At 38.4% G+C, this 15,285-nt stretch overlaps 1 protein-coding gene across 1 annotated transcript in view; it reads left to right on the top strand.

Annotated features, from left to right (window-relative positions):
• MAP3K9 (mitogen-activated protein kinase kinase kinase 9) overlaps positions 1 to 15,285 on the top strand; it is a 54,010-nt gene that overhangs the window by 18,434 nt on the left and 20,291 nt on the right. The window contains exon 3 of the mRNA XM_065636576.1: positions 10,124 to 10,304. Within this exon, the coding sequence (XP_065492648.1) occupies positions 10,124 to 10,304 (181 nt within the window). The remainder of the gene's footprint in view (positions 1 to 10,123; positions 10,305 to 15,285) is intronic.

Raw genomic sequence — 15,285 nt, 5'->3', positions numbered from 1 at the left:
CCTGTGATATTAATCAGACTTTTTTCCTCTCTGGCACAACTTCAGCTTCAGTAAGCCTTTAGCTGACTTCTGAAACCTGTGTAGATGTGGAGTTGTTTAGAAATTGATATATTCTCCATTTCCTTCAACTCCTGCACTTGAAACTTCTGCAGGAAGAAGTTTGATGGTAGTACCTCTTCTTACAGGTCTGGTTTGTTCTTAAATCCTACCATGGAAAAGACTTGCAGCTTTTAGAACTGCAACTCTGCTCATGTTTTGCATTTAAGGGTCTCTGAAAAAGAATTGGTTTCCATAAAGTTTTTACTCTTCTTTTCTTTCTGTAAAGCTCTTGCACCTAGGATTTGATGGACTTGGTATCTAATACATCTCCTTACAGTACTTGAATTATCTAAATGGAGGAAGTGGATGGGCTGATGCTTATCCACTATCTGTCAAAACTTTCGCCATTTTGGTAAGTGAAGCCACAGTAAGGTGCTCTGTTTGCAGAATGGAGGATGCGTTGTTTAAAATGCATCTGATATTCCCACCCACAGTGAGTATGCAGCTGCAGCAATGGTCTTTCACACTCCAGCTGTGACAGTGTAAGCATTAGTTCCCCTCTTTGTAGCTGCCTGTTGACCTTACTGCTATTGAAAGTGATGATTGTACAGTAACAGGTGAGCAAAGGCCTGTAGGAAAACAAATCCGGTACTAGGCAGTTGCATCTATAGGTAGTTGAGTTGCTCTGGAGTGATCTGCAAAAACACCTAACTGCAGCAAAAATGCATGGTATTATTCTGGGAAAAGTTAGAGTAGTGTTCTAGGTGAGTTTGAATTCCTTTGCCGATTTTTGGCCTTTGAGGTCTTAAGTAGTGGTCTTTTCACTTCTCTTCGATCTAACCAAAGAACAATAGATATGATGAAGCATTGGGACTAATGGAGAAATCTAGTTGAGGGTCCAGATAAGAATATGGGAGACTGGGGAAGAAACTGCACTAAGTGTGCAGATAGTTGCCTGGCTGCGTAACGGTCCAAATGTTTCTACACCGAGTAAAGTGTCAAAGGTGACATTTATCCTATTTACAGTCCTTCGTCTTGTCAGTCTTACCCACGCATCGCTGTTGCTGCCTCTAGCTCTTGCACTGTGTACCCAGCTGATGTGGCTCTAAGGAGACAGAGTACAGCACCAAATAATAAGTAGGGGCTCTTGAGAATATGCGTGAGTGGGATGTGCTTGCAGATTACATCTTTTTGCTGGTGTTTTTCCTCATGTCTGATATGACTGCTTTGCTCATTCCTGGAATCTTGGATGGCAAAGCATTTGACCCACAGCAGTGCTAACATTGGTGAAGACTGAAACAGAACTACTGAAGCGCACTGAGACAGGTAATCAAATGTTTCCACCACCTTTGGATTTCTCAGGTCTTTTCAACTTCACATCACAGCCAGGGCCACACCTGGAAACTCCACCACCTCTTCTGTCTCTAGGTCCAGGAGCTCCCTTTAAGCTTAGGTTAACTTGAACTATTTTCATAATCTGATTTTCTTACATTTCTGGCAAATAAGCTTTTGATAGTTTCTTCAGATTGTTCTCCCAACCTGTTTCAAAGCACCACTATCCACCTTAGCATGCTGGAAGCACTGTTAGTGGTAGGCGTCTCTATGAAGAACTGATAAAGCTTCAAAATATAACAGTAGAACACATGAGTTAATGTTGCGTTATCACTAGGTAGTAGCCCTGTTGTTTCATGATCTGCCTAGAACTAGTATTTAAATTAAAAAAATGTCAGGTATTCTGGCACTAAAATACTGACTGTATTGTCCCAATTGCGGAAAAGTTACGTGGGAGTTAAATATGAAGTCAGCGATTGTCCATCAAATCAGAGACACATCCCAGTGTACCACAGACAACAAATCCAGCTTTTTTCCCTCCTACAGTAGGGATCTTCATCTTCCAGCCTGCTCCTTTCCATATTTCTGCCTGTACACTTTGAGTTCTCATTGCACTCAGTTCCTGTCTTATCTTGTTTTTCTTTCTCCCTTTATGTAATGATTGTAAACATTTCCATCAAGGTTGATGTTCATTACTTAATAGATCTTTGTTCTTCTGTGCCAGGCTTACTGAGTAGCATCATGCTCGGGTAAATGACTAGGCATGAACTGTAAGCTGGACCATACAAGAGACTGTCTTGGATTTTTTTGCAATTTCTTTCCTGTTTCTTAATACACACACACTCTCTCGACTGGCAAAGGGAGCATGAAGTTGCTGATACATCTGTTGTCATGAAATATGGGGGCAATAGGGAGTTTGGTGGTTAACTATTGTGGTGGTATTGCAAGGTAATCTTGCTTTCTGTGATATTCTGTTATCAATTTTTGCCTGTCAAGTCAGGGAGTTCTTTATTTTCTTGATGCGCTGTGTGCTAAATAAATTGGTATACAACAGCAGAGTAGATGAAGAAGCTGAAGCCAGTACAGCCAGATAATTTTGGTGTGCCTAGCTGTCGATACTATTTTGTGCAGTAGAGAAACAGCAATACTTTTCCTCTACCTTCATATATAAAAATGTGCTATTTTTGCTGTGGGTGATGACACTGTAGTAGTTCCTCCCTGAATGTTGTTCTGCTTCTAAAGTGACGAATCAGCTTTTAGCACAAGCAAAGCAAAGGAGTATTCTGTTCAGAGCTATACTATGCGGATAAACCTAATCCTTTTGCTAGGCTGAGAAACCAGAAGAAGGTAGCTATATGACCATATTTTGCTGCCTGGTCACTTAATTTTTACAGCGACATGAAATGAAGAGCCAGATCTTATCAGTTTTTTGATGTTACTGGCAACTGGATCAGAATCGGTTAAAGCGTTTATTTTTCCCTACTTGCTCTTTCCCATTACTTTGGCCCACTGGAGACTTAAGAGTGCTGTTCTAACTGTCCAAAAGTGTAGGTGAAAACTAAAATAACCCTCCCAAAAGAAACAAGCAAAAAAATCTGACAGTGTTACTCTCTTCCAGGGGAAGCTTGTGTTTGAGAGAGATTATAACATGTCGTCTGATTCTGCTGGTGTAATATGAACAGAACAGAGGATTAAAACAGTAGCTGTTGATTTTGGTGCCAACATTTTTTTTCTTAATTTGTCTTGTGAAAATTTTCTTTCTGTGAAAGTAATTTATCCCTTGAAACTGTCTTTGGATGCATACTGGAGGTAGTACGGTGCTGGATCAAAAACAGGAGGTGTACTACTGAGGTTTTATAAAGTGGCCATCTTAGAACCCAAGTAAAAGTTTATCATGGTTGTTTAGTGATCAGATTGAAAGATTCAGTGCAGATGGCTTATCTGTTTATGTAGGATAGAGGAGTGTATTTGGAAAAAGAGTAGATGGGTTTGAGAAGAAGAAAATTGAAGGAAAGGGATAGAAATGTGTATATTCTGGCAGAAGAAAAGAGATCTGGACCAATTAGTGCTTCTAGCATAATTGGAAAGAGGAAAAAACATGTTGTAATAGAAATAAGTTGGGTTAAGCAGAATGAAAAATATATCAATAAAGCAGTTATTTGCATTGCAACACTATAGTAAAGTCCAGAATATTCCCAAAACAAAGTTTGCTCAGCAGTTTTAAACTTCTTACTGCAATGGCTAAGAAGCAGGAGTGGTACTGACATTAGATGTGGTTTACCCAGCCCTCTTAGGGTTTTTCTTAAAATGTTGATACAAGTAGATCAAAGGATATACAGCTTTATACCCCTGTCTTTACTTTATGGTGTATTTGTATATCTGATCTCATGTCTTTCTGGTAGATGCATGAGTAAAGAAAACACAGCTGTTTAATATCTGGTAACGGGGTCCTCCCTGCAGTAAGGCTTTGTGTGCTCCACAAAGATAGTCTCTTTTCACTTTTTAGTTGATTCAGTGATCATTAAGGTGGGTGGTATAGGATGCAGTGAATTATGACCTCCAGCTGCCTTTGTGGGACAAGGGACAGTTTTATTTAAGATTAATTTAGCAGTAGTACCAGTTTGACTTCGACTAGCTATCCTTCTAATAGAACAATATATTTCTGAAAATTTTAAAAAAAAAGGTCAGAGCACTGCAATAATCTTGCAACTGTGCGTAAATTGGTTTTCACCAGATGCTCTCTGACATATGTTGGGGAACTTCTCTAATTTAAATTGCTTACTTAAACCAGACCACAGGGATTCATGTGGTTTGAGTCTGCACACTTAGCACAGATGTGTCTCTGGTCAGGAGCAGCTCCTGTAGGCAGTAGTTCAAAGCATGTACATTAGACTTATGCTTGGAATCCCATTCTGGAGAGGCTTTGTCTTTTCTGACTATGTTGGGAGCCTAGGGAGACTGCCTTTTGAGATGCTTTGAGTTTGTTTCATCCTAGCCATCTTTTGGTGTAATGATCCACGAGGAGGCAGAAGGAGAAGAAATTCAGCTTTTGACCAGGAGAGGCTGTGGTAGGTGTGCATCTATTTCATGCATGCAAGACAGAATTTAATCTCTATAGAAATGTTTATCACTTGTCTCCAGGGCAGCCCTTCTGCAGTTTTGTCTTACAGTTTATGGCAAAGTTGAAACTTGGCTAGTATTTAATCTGTTAATTTTTTTTACTTCAGTTTGTATTCCTTCAGAATTCTTTTGATCCTTTGTTTTGCCTCCTTAGAACTAACCAGTGGTTTGGGGTACTAGTACAGGATGTGCGCAGTAATACAATTTTAAAGCTTCAGGTCTCAGTGTTTTCACTGCAGTGATTTCTTATGCTGAAAGTATATAAAATAGTCCTAGACACATAGTCCCAATCCTAAACAGGCTAGTGAAAGTTCATGAGTTACTAGTGAAAGTTCAGTATTCTAACATGAAGCTCCACCTTTGGAACCATCCTTAAAGGTCTCACTAGACCAACAGCATCCCTAACTCTGTTCCAGACTCTTGCTCTGTCTAGTGCCCCACAGAGCAGGCATCTCCATAATGACTTGCGATGACAAGACAGAACTGAAGATCAAGTAGCAGCAACTACATGAAGGCTGAAGGATATAGTGGTCTCTTAGGAATCTTAATCAAGTTGCTTTTTGTATTGCTTTGATTACTAAGAGAGATGTTTTTGTCTTTCTAGTAAAGCATAATAATGTGGAATGGGGTGGAGCAGGAGGAAGAGCTGACTCAGTGTTAGATACTATTGTGTCAGTCATACTTCAGTGGGTCTGTTTCTGTGAGGTCTATCTTCAGTACAAATCTTTGTTTAAACAACAAAAGCATCTGAGTTGGCCCTGGCTGTAGGGAAAAGAAAAAAACCATACCACCTCATTCTTCTTGATGTCACTGGTAATACAGCTGTCACTCATGAAACTGAAAGTCATCCTCTTTGGGATCTGTGTACTTCTAAAGACTTGATCACTTTCATTTAACACTGACATTGGATTCTGTCAAGAGCCTGCTAGCTATTAATGCCCATACAGAATGATACTTAAACTGGGGAAAGTTAACTGACTTCACCTGATCTCAATAAGTTGTTTTCCACCACTTCCCACTCTGCTAGAAAAGCTGTTAGCTCAAATCACAGCCAAGGATAAGAGGATCTTGGGTACATCATGAGGTTTTTTTTTTTCCCCCCCTTACTAACTAGGAAACCATCTTTAAATGGTGCCAGCATTGGCTGAATTAACTCCTCATCACTCTTTGTGCAGATTGAGACTGGAATGAGAAACTCCAGTGGTATCAGGAAAGTCTCTAATGACACTTCTGTTTCGGCATCATGTGTTCCCTGCTAATTGAAGAGTGCTAGACCCGGTGAAAGATCTGGTTAATGGCCAGCATTCAGTGATCTGCAGAATGTACTGAAGATGCTCTTCGTAAACTTTATCAGTCTGCTTTTGCTCTGGCCTCTTAACTATTGCTTCAATAGTCAAAACAACTAAAACTATGTCTTAAGCAAATGGACATTACTGTGATTCTGAAGGGGTAAATGTCAGGACTTGTTGACTAAGGATGATTCTCTCATAATATGGATCTTGATTGCTCAACTAACTCATGGCAACAAACACAAATTAAATGACGCAATTAAGAAAGGCTGTTTGGTAGCTGGGATGGTCTTACAGGCCTCTGTGCTGCAGTTAGTGCTGTTAGCATGATGGTAGCTGTCCATGAAGTATTAAAGTTGCAAGCATAGGGTATCCTAAATCTTCAGAGAGTGGGCTACCAGCTGCCACCTATAGCTCTGAGCTACTTGGAGATCACTGAAAATGCTGTGAAGTTAGTGATGAAAGCAAGCCATGCAATGCTGCCTTTCCTCCTTTTTACTGCAACTTGTTTTGTCCTGAGCAGAAGCCAAAGCACCACATAGGCAGAAACCTGTATTTAAAAAAGTACTGAAAATATAACAAGTTTTCTGATCTCTAGCAATACACAGTTGTTCATTTACTTGCTGTAATGTCAGACATTATGACCAAGGACTGTATCAGACTGAGTCTTGTCAAATGATCTTTGAATTCTGCTGTATACTGTTCTGCTAGTTAGTCTGTCTTGTCATCAAGACAGACTTTGGTTACCTAACCCAGCCCTTTGTTTACATGGTGTCTACTTCTTTCTCTGTACTTCAGGGAACTTTCTCCCAAGAGTCTGATATGAAAATTATCCTGGATGTTTCTTGTAAGGCATCAAATATGTTCTCAAAGTATATGGAGGAACCTCAGTAGACATTTACATTTCAAAGAAAAAGACTAGTCTTCATCATAATCTAGATAGGAGGAGGCCCAGTGTTTAATTTCTGTCTTTGTATCTAAGCTCAGACCTAACATGTCTCAACTGACTGTCTTTCAGCACTTGCAGTCTGCCTGGCTCTCCAGAAATTTAACAGTGGGGTCAGTCATTACCAGTAATGATTCTTGAGAGTCTCTGTGGTAATAAAGTTCTTAATAAATTCTTAGTACTTGAAATTACGCATCTAAATCATATGTACCAGTATCTGGATGACTACCTGATCCAGGGAAGGTCTTCCTAGGAGGTAGCAAGGCCTATTTGGATCATATTCCTTTCTTCTTGTCTCAGCTGGGGCACCTTCAGATATGGAAGAGCTGTATTGCTGGACAGAATTCATCTGAGCTGTAATTAATTTCTCGTTGTCAAAAGCTTATTTTGCAGAGGACAAGTTCTAAGTCTTTCAGGAGTATATGAAAATGTATGTGAGCACTTCTGGATTATTACTCCTATAAGCATACATGTTACCCTTCACCTAAAGTTGCCAAGAATTTTTAATGCTAGTTTAAGCCACCGTGCTTTACTTTGCACTTGCAGTATGCATGGAACAGTATTGGTGATTTGCTATATTAACTTGTTTTACTGTAGCAGTTGGATCCTCAAAGCTGTCTGAATGTGCTTGTAATACCTGCTCTGCCTCACCAGCGCCTTTTTGCACACTACCAGTTGGCTCCTGCCCATGCTACTTAAGATCAGCTTTTAGCCTGTGGTACAGAAGAAAAAGACGTTTTTGAGTCGTTAGGAGCAGCAAGTAGTACATAGCATACCTTCATATACAACTTGGCTGGCTCTGTGCGTGTACACACGAAGAGATTTCTTGCATGGGTCCTGTTGGAATGGAGAAATACTGATCCACCACCAACAAGCTGACACACATTCTGCATGTTTCTGCTGGTTCAGCTCTCTTCTTCCCAGTATCTATGCTGACAAACCATTTCTCTTTTTAAGGCTGGGAATGTGAAAAAAATCTTAGTTTGATTTTCTACCTTTTTTAAAAACCTCTATCTCATGCAGATCTTTTAAATCAACAGACCAGAATGCAAAGATTTACTTCCCCTGGTCAATTAACTGCATTTTTGGTGTAGGTGTGCTATATTTGTATCTGGATTTTTTTTGTTAGGCTGATCATGTAGCCGATTGTTAGCTCTGTCCTAAGTGGTCAGATCTGTTAAAAAATGGAAAGGTATGTTAATTCTGTAATTGTAGGAAGTATGTTACTTATTTGTATTTTGTATTGTTGTAGCCTAATACAAGCTATTGAGCTCATTCAGACAGAATATGATCTACCTTGTGAACAACAAATTTGCTTGTTGCTCGTGGTGTTTATGGAGGGAACCAAAAAAAACCCCAGACCCATGCTTGCTTGTTTCAAAGTTTTACTTTACCTTCCAACTTCGCTGTGTATCTATACATTACTGCATTTAAATTTAGAATGAGATTTTATTATTCTGCCAGCTCTTTAGGCAGAGTGGGTACATGCTAGAAGAAGAAACTTAGCATGTTTATTCTAGGAAGCTTTTCACTCTTGCAATCAGTGAGGAACCTGTTAGCAATCTGTCTTAGCTCTTTAACTGCTAGAAAGAAGGATAAAAGATAGACTTGCTAGAAGAGGCACAAAGGAAGCCTTCTTCTGTACCTCTGTTTCTTGTGGTTGTTCTGTTCCACACTGAAGTATGGTTCTAAAAACATGTATGCTTTTTCCCAGATGAAGAGAATAGTAACTCTAGGCCTCAAACTCCTCCTTCCTTTGCAATTAGGAAAAGGGAGCATTCAATAGTGTTAGAAAGGAATTTTGTAAAAGAAGCAAGAACCAAGAACTTAACCGTAAGTCTAGTTGGCCCACAAAAATCTTGAAGTAGTATTTTGTGAATTCTGAAGCCTTGGAGAAAGGGTAACTGTTTTTTGTTTTTTTTTTTTTAATTTTGAGAGAACAGACAGGTTTTACTTTAATAAAACTAAATGCGGTATTTTAACGTTTAGATGTGTATGACTTACTATGTGGAAGGGTTCAAGTAACACTTTTGGTTTTTCTTTCACGGGAAATCCCATTTTGATTATTGGAGGGAAGTGTGAGAATGAATGTGAGAGATCCTTCCCCCAAAGAAAATAAAAACAACTGTGTGAGCTTGAGACTGATACTTGAGTCTTTTCCTGGACAGCTAAAAATGGTCCTGAAGATGAGTTTTATATGCACTGTAATTTTTGCAATGGTTCTGTTATGATCCATGATTGGTTGGTTGTGGGGCTTTTTTTCTGCAATTCACACACAAACATAGAGAGGGGAAAAAAAACCCTTCTTGTTTTCTAAGAACCTGTATCAGTAATGATATTAAACATAGAGTAGCTGCAATAATGATGGTATATTAGTGGCTTGATGCCTTTTGCTGTAAATTCATTGAACTGATGATAATACAAATATTTTTTTCTTTGCAGCCCTTTACAAAGTGGCTAAAATATTTTCACAGGCTTATGGTTACATTAGTTATGGAGGTTTAGTGGCCTTATTATATTCTGTTGCTTGATGCTATATCGCTGTCACAACTTGTGTGGTCACTTCACATTAAGATAAAGAGAATAACAAGGTGCTGCTAAAACAGAGTGGATACTTCTGGCCTCTGGTTTACACTCATTTCACAACAGTGTGGCAGTACAGTTCTGGGTAAAGAGGAATATGTGCCTTATAACAAAGCATTCTTGAGTTTTGCCTCAAGGGTGTTTTAATATTCTAGGATATAGACTCCTTTGCCACTGAAATGTGGTAGAAACTTTGGCAGCTTATCTAAAAAACAAGTTTCATATAGAGGGGATTTATAATATGGTGGTGTATATGAAGTCTTGAATTGGGCATCTTATTACTGGTCATCAATCTTTTTATTTTAATTGTGACTTTTAAAATATTCTGTATACATAGAGCTTCCACTGTAACACATTTACAGGAAGGGTATATCCAGCCTGTGTGTGTATTTGGATTTTAAAAAAAGTCCTCTAAGCAGTTCAAGAAAAAGATGCTATTACTGGCTTGCTGAGAGAGGATTAATTAGGAGATATCTTCCCTTATCTGGATTTCTAGAAGCTACAGTGGTTCACTACTTCTTAGCAGAGAATTATTATACAGAATGGCACTGGGCACCATATTAAATAATTACGTTGTTATCTATTTGTTCTCTGAGGCTTAGTATTTTGATTAAGTTTGAAGTTATCTGCTAGACAGCTGTTCACTTGTCAGATGAAAGGATCAGCTTGAAATAACTTATAACAGAGTGTGATATGTTTGAATAACTAAAAGTAAAGGAGAATCTTGAAATTTGGGAGATCTCCAGGAGGATCTTTTTTGCATAAATATTAGCTTTACTCTGCATACCTTTTATTTTCCCCCCCTTTTCTCCAGTACTGATACTCGAAAAGGTGGAAAATGGAGATCTGAGCAACAAGATATTGAAGATCACGGATTTCGGCTTGGCCAGGGAATGGCATAAAACTACCAAAATGAGCGCAGCTGGGACATATGCCTGGATGGCTCCTGAGGTCATCCGCTCCTCCATGTTCTCCAAAGGCAGCGATGTGTGGAGGTATTGATTTGCCATTAAGTGATTGGATACTCTTGAGTAACTAGAACTGCCAGGAAACCTCTTATGTTTAGAAATGAGTAGTGGTGAACCAAATATTAAAATTCAGGTATTAAGAAAACTTTATCCACCAGCTTTCCATCTATCGGACTCTCAGACTGATTTTTATTAATTGTAAATGTTGGGTTTTTTACTGTAGAAAGTGGTGGACCAGCTCCTCCATGGCTCTAAATGTTTGTTCTATAAATTTACATCCAGACTATCCTTGGATTTGCAATCCCAATTCCCTCTGCTTTATCTAAAACAAACTTTTTGTGCTTGTTTGGCTATTGGCTGACATAATCAAAGGCCATAAACCAATCCATGAAATACTTAAAATTACTTTTTTTACTGTTTTACTAACAGTAAGATCGTTTTCTGTTTTGCTAGTTACCTGTCACTGATGTATATGTACACAAATGTACACAAATTCTCTCTGCACTTTCAACCTGAATACAATGTTTTTCACTTCCATAATAAATTTATGAATAATTTCCACCATTCTGGTCTTTCACATAAAATAATAAATCTCTTCTCAAGGTCCATCTGAGTATGTAATCCATAAGTAGTAACTTGTGTGTATGTATTGTATTTTCCATTCATGCACTGATATTTTTGAGAATGGGAGCTGCTTTGCTGGGAGTAGTGTAAGGATTGGCCCATAGATTTCCAGAAATTGAGCTTGGATGTGACTATTAAGTGATTTAGTAAATCCAGAATTCACTAAATAGCTCTGGGACAGTGACTTTTCTGGATGCTGTGTGATATAGAATCAGACTGGACATCTGAAGTAGATGAAGTAAGCAGAATTTTGTTTTTCCTGTGGGGAGAGAAGTATTGAAATGTTGGGGTGACTTGGTCTTTAGAGCAGTGAGGTTCTCTCACTGGTCAGTAATGCTCCCACACAGTGTGTGCAAGCTGCAAAATCTGTCAGGATAAAGAAATATCCCAGCTGGCAGAATTGTCTGGCTGTTATGGCAGAGATTGGTTGGGGATATTTTCATTTTCCTTACCCAGTTTTACTGAATAGATAATGTGTTGCCTTGTGATAAGTCTGTGAATTTCTATTTTGTACAGTAATGGTGTGGATAAAATTCTGACTCTGTAATTAAATGTGGTAGCCTCTGCAGTTAATCTGAGATGAACTGAGCAAGATCCAGGCTTTTCTTCTAACTGAAGTCTGGCAGAAATGAAAGTCTCAAGGTTGTGCACCTTTTCTATGCACATGTTGACAGTACTGGATCATACACAGCTTGTCAAGCTCAAACCTCAATTTGCTATTTCCTGAAACAGTACCAGGAGTGGTCTTTAAGGGTAATCTGGAGGATAGGGAGAAGGGAAGGAGGAAACAAATGCACTGTGATTGTAACTTTCCTAATCCAGGCATGATGTGAACAGATCAGTAGATGTTCTGTACCAGTATGACCTCATTTTTAAAAAGATAACACTTAATAGGTCAGGTGTTGATTTTTCATGAAGGTAGCTAAAGTGCCTCTATGCCTATGCAAAAATATCAGTTTGGTCAAGGACTGTAAATCACTTCAGGATTGTAGATCACTTAAATTGTTAGTTTTTCAGAATTTATTTATGTTTTTAAGATACCTTCATCACTTTCTCTTTTTTTTATAGTTACCAGTCTTCCCTTGAAAACAGGTGGAGTTCCTCTCAGTGCTTTTCCTTAAACATGGAGTTGTCACCATCAACAGAGCTGTTACACTGTCTCTGAATAAGCTTTCTCTCCCTGGTGGCCAAAACCTTGAGTCATAGTTAAATAAGCTGAAAAGAATGCAGAGGACAAATACTTGCCAGTGCAGTCACTACTAGTGTGTCAATGATTGTAAGCACTGGATTTTACAAAAGCAATCATGGACATGTGTAATAAATCCTGTCCCCACCCAAGGATGCAACTTGAAATTCTTAACAAGATGAACTTTTTTATCCTATTAGACTTGCCCCTCTTCTTGTCCACTTCAACCTCTTGGTTAATCACTGGAGTCAAGGGAGTTTTTTGCCTGATAACCTTCCAGTTATTCTGTCTAGCATCAACAAAATTGGCTGTCTCTATCCCTAACATTCACAGAGCTTTTTATTTCAATGCCCTTTTTGTAAAGCTTATTAGAAAAATACTGCTGGCTAAATTGGTGCCCAGCCTTTTAATAAGAATCTTGCTCTACTTATGTTCTTGCTGCACAAACAGGTGAAGATGTTGCAGAAGATGCTTGCTAGGACTGAAATTTCCTGAGTCAATCTTATCATAAATAACTGCTTCATGCAATTCATTTCAAAACGTGTATCAAGCTCCCTTTAAAAAACTTGATCTTTGTTTTTTGTCCCACTCCAAAGAAGGCTTGGCAAAGAATTTATGAGGCTGGGGAATGCTCCCACACACTGGTGTCTATCACTGGGATCTGAGCCACTGCAAAGCCTGTTGATAATAACAGTACTTAGTACATCTTGCTAGTGAAAATTTGTTGCTATGAATTTTGCTGTGATGCACCCACAAGCTTTAGATGTACAGCAGAAATCTTGTGCTTGCATTGCACAGAGGACAAAGAAGCTACGGTTTTATTTACATATGGTAGTTCCTGTAAATCTGTTTATGTGTTTGAGAGAAGAGTTATATATTTGCTTTGGCTTTACAGGGGTGAAATTGAAGCACAGATATTGCAGCTTATCCAATACTGTATGGCAAGTTAATGTTAATAGGCGTGTAATTCAACTTTCCCTGTCATTTTTAACTGCTTAAACATATTCCTTGTTTGCTGCATACTTCATTTTTTACTTGTGCTGCTTAAAAGACATGTTGTCAATATGATTGCTATGCAGAAGATAAAGCCACTATACAAGTTTGATCTGAGTTCCCCATGTTTCTCAGTTTAGATGCTTTTAAGATGTATCTACTCTGAGACCAGTGAAATAATTAGGAATTTAATTTTCATTTAGGAATGGAATATCAGAACTACCTAAAACCATCTGATTAGCAGATCAAGATGTTTCAGGCATTCAGTGGTGGGTGTAGGAACTTCAGTCATTAGAATATTTAATTTGAATCAAGTGTTGGCAAGCACTTCCATCCACAACTGACTTCTTGCAGGCTTCTGTAGACTCCTCTGTGAAATGAAGCACAGGCAAGACTTCAGTATCTGGCACGTAAGTGTAGACCAGCAGTACTGGTAGGGGCTTGTGTGGGAGATGTGTACACAACTGACTGTTGTGAAATAAGCAGGAAATGTCATCTCTGCAACTGCCAGTCCAGCAATGTGCAAAGTGCAAACTGTTAATGGCCAGTAAACTGTAATGAAGTTTTTTTTCTTAACAAAAGTAATATTCTAGTTCCTGTTGTTGCTGGGATCTCTTTGTTGGCCTGATAGTTCCTTTCTCATGGAAAGTGCTGAACCTAGTGAGATGGATAAGAGGAACCCATGGTAGAAATGCCATTGAACAATAACAGTGAGAAGAAATTAGTGGTTTTTTTCTAAGTGCACAGACTTATGAGGGAGGTGGCAAAATCACATGTGAAATCCTGCAGACCTGCAGCCTGCCTATCCTTGAAAATCCAATGTGTAGGATTGAACCTGATGTTAAATGGCTTAAGGGATTACTGGATCACTGGGAGATGGTTAATTATTCATACAAGTGTCAGTTGACTTGGACTCATGGTCTGTATCATATGGTTCATGTCGTAATTAAAGTCCAAAAATTACTACCGTGTGCTGGAAAAATAAATGAGCTTGATGAGTTTTTCTTCCTCCCTTTTGAGAATGAGGAGAGTCCCTTGATTCTTTCTTCCTATGCCTTTTTTGTATACATCTCTTCTGTCTCTGGCTTTTTGCTTTGTAATCCTCAATTCCCTGCTTGAAAGTTAATGAAAAACACTCCATTCAGCACCTCTCTTGCTGTTTAATCACTTGGGATGATTGCTGTTCAAATGCCACTAGTGGTAAAGTAATAACACAACTCTTTGGTAGTTTTTCCTACCTTTTGATATCAACACTTGCATCCAAACTGAAGAGTAACATCAACATTCAATCAGATTTAGACAGGTCAAATGTATATCCAGTCCAGTATTCATTTTCTTTAAGTGTCTTATGAATCCCAGGAGGCCAAAAAGGAAATGGGAAATCCTTAAACTCCTGTTTATTTTTTTCAAATGAGGCTCTTGATACAGTAAGGATTTGAGAAGCCTGATGGAAAGAAATAATTAATTATAATCATTAGAATATCAAGAGTATGAATTACACAGGAAAAATGCAAAAGATTGTATAGGTGAAAATGTATGATATTTTGCTTAATAAAGTAAACTAGCTGTGTTAGCAGCAAAGGTGGAATCTCTAGTGACTGAAATTTCATATATAAATAGGAAAAGTGTTATTAAGACTGTCCAACTAAGGTGGCAGCAGTTACAATTAATGTTAAAGACTTGATGGGGTAGAGGGTAAGGGAGGAGGTTGCAAGAGTACAGGTTGTAATAATGAAAATTTTGATTACTCTCAAATGGGTAGGCAATTGTTGCTTTAAAGCAAGAAGAGTTTATCTTTTAGCAGTCATTTCATGGAGCAGCGATTCAGGGAGTTTTTAGGAGGAGAAGCACTTTTTCATTTGTTCTTCAGGTGTGCTTAGGAGGACTTCAAAATAGTACATAATGACCATGGTTAAAATATATGTATACTTAGATTCAATATCTGTGCAGGAGCAATTAAGAAAAATCAGTCCATTACAGTAGTGTCTAATCTCAAGGAGATTAATGACAAAATATAGGAATTTTGTGTAAAAACAACAAAGGGAACACGCAGCATGGATATTGTTTAAGGACACTATGTTAAAGCTCAGAGCAAATGCACAGGGGAGACTTTAATTGAATGAAGAAGATGATGTAGAATAGACTACTGGAAGATGTCTTTCAAAAAGTTGAACCTATATCCAAATAAGGAAAAGTAGTCATGGA

The sequence above is a fragment of the Caloenas nicobarica genome, chromosome 5, assembly GCF_036013445.1.
Source record: "Caloenas nicobarica isolate bCalNic1 chromosome 5, bCalNic1.hap1, whole genome shotgun sequence".
NCBI classification, from domain to species: Eukaryota; Metazoa; Chordata; class Aves; order Columbiformes; family Columbidae; genus Caloenas; species Caloenas nicobarica.
This window is presented reverse-complemented; position numbering and strand designations above follow the sequence as displayed.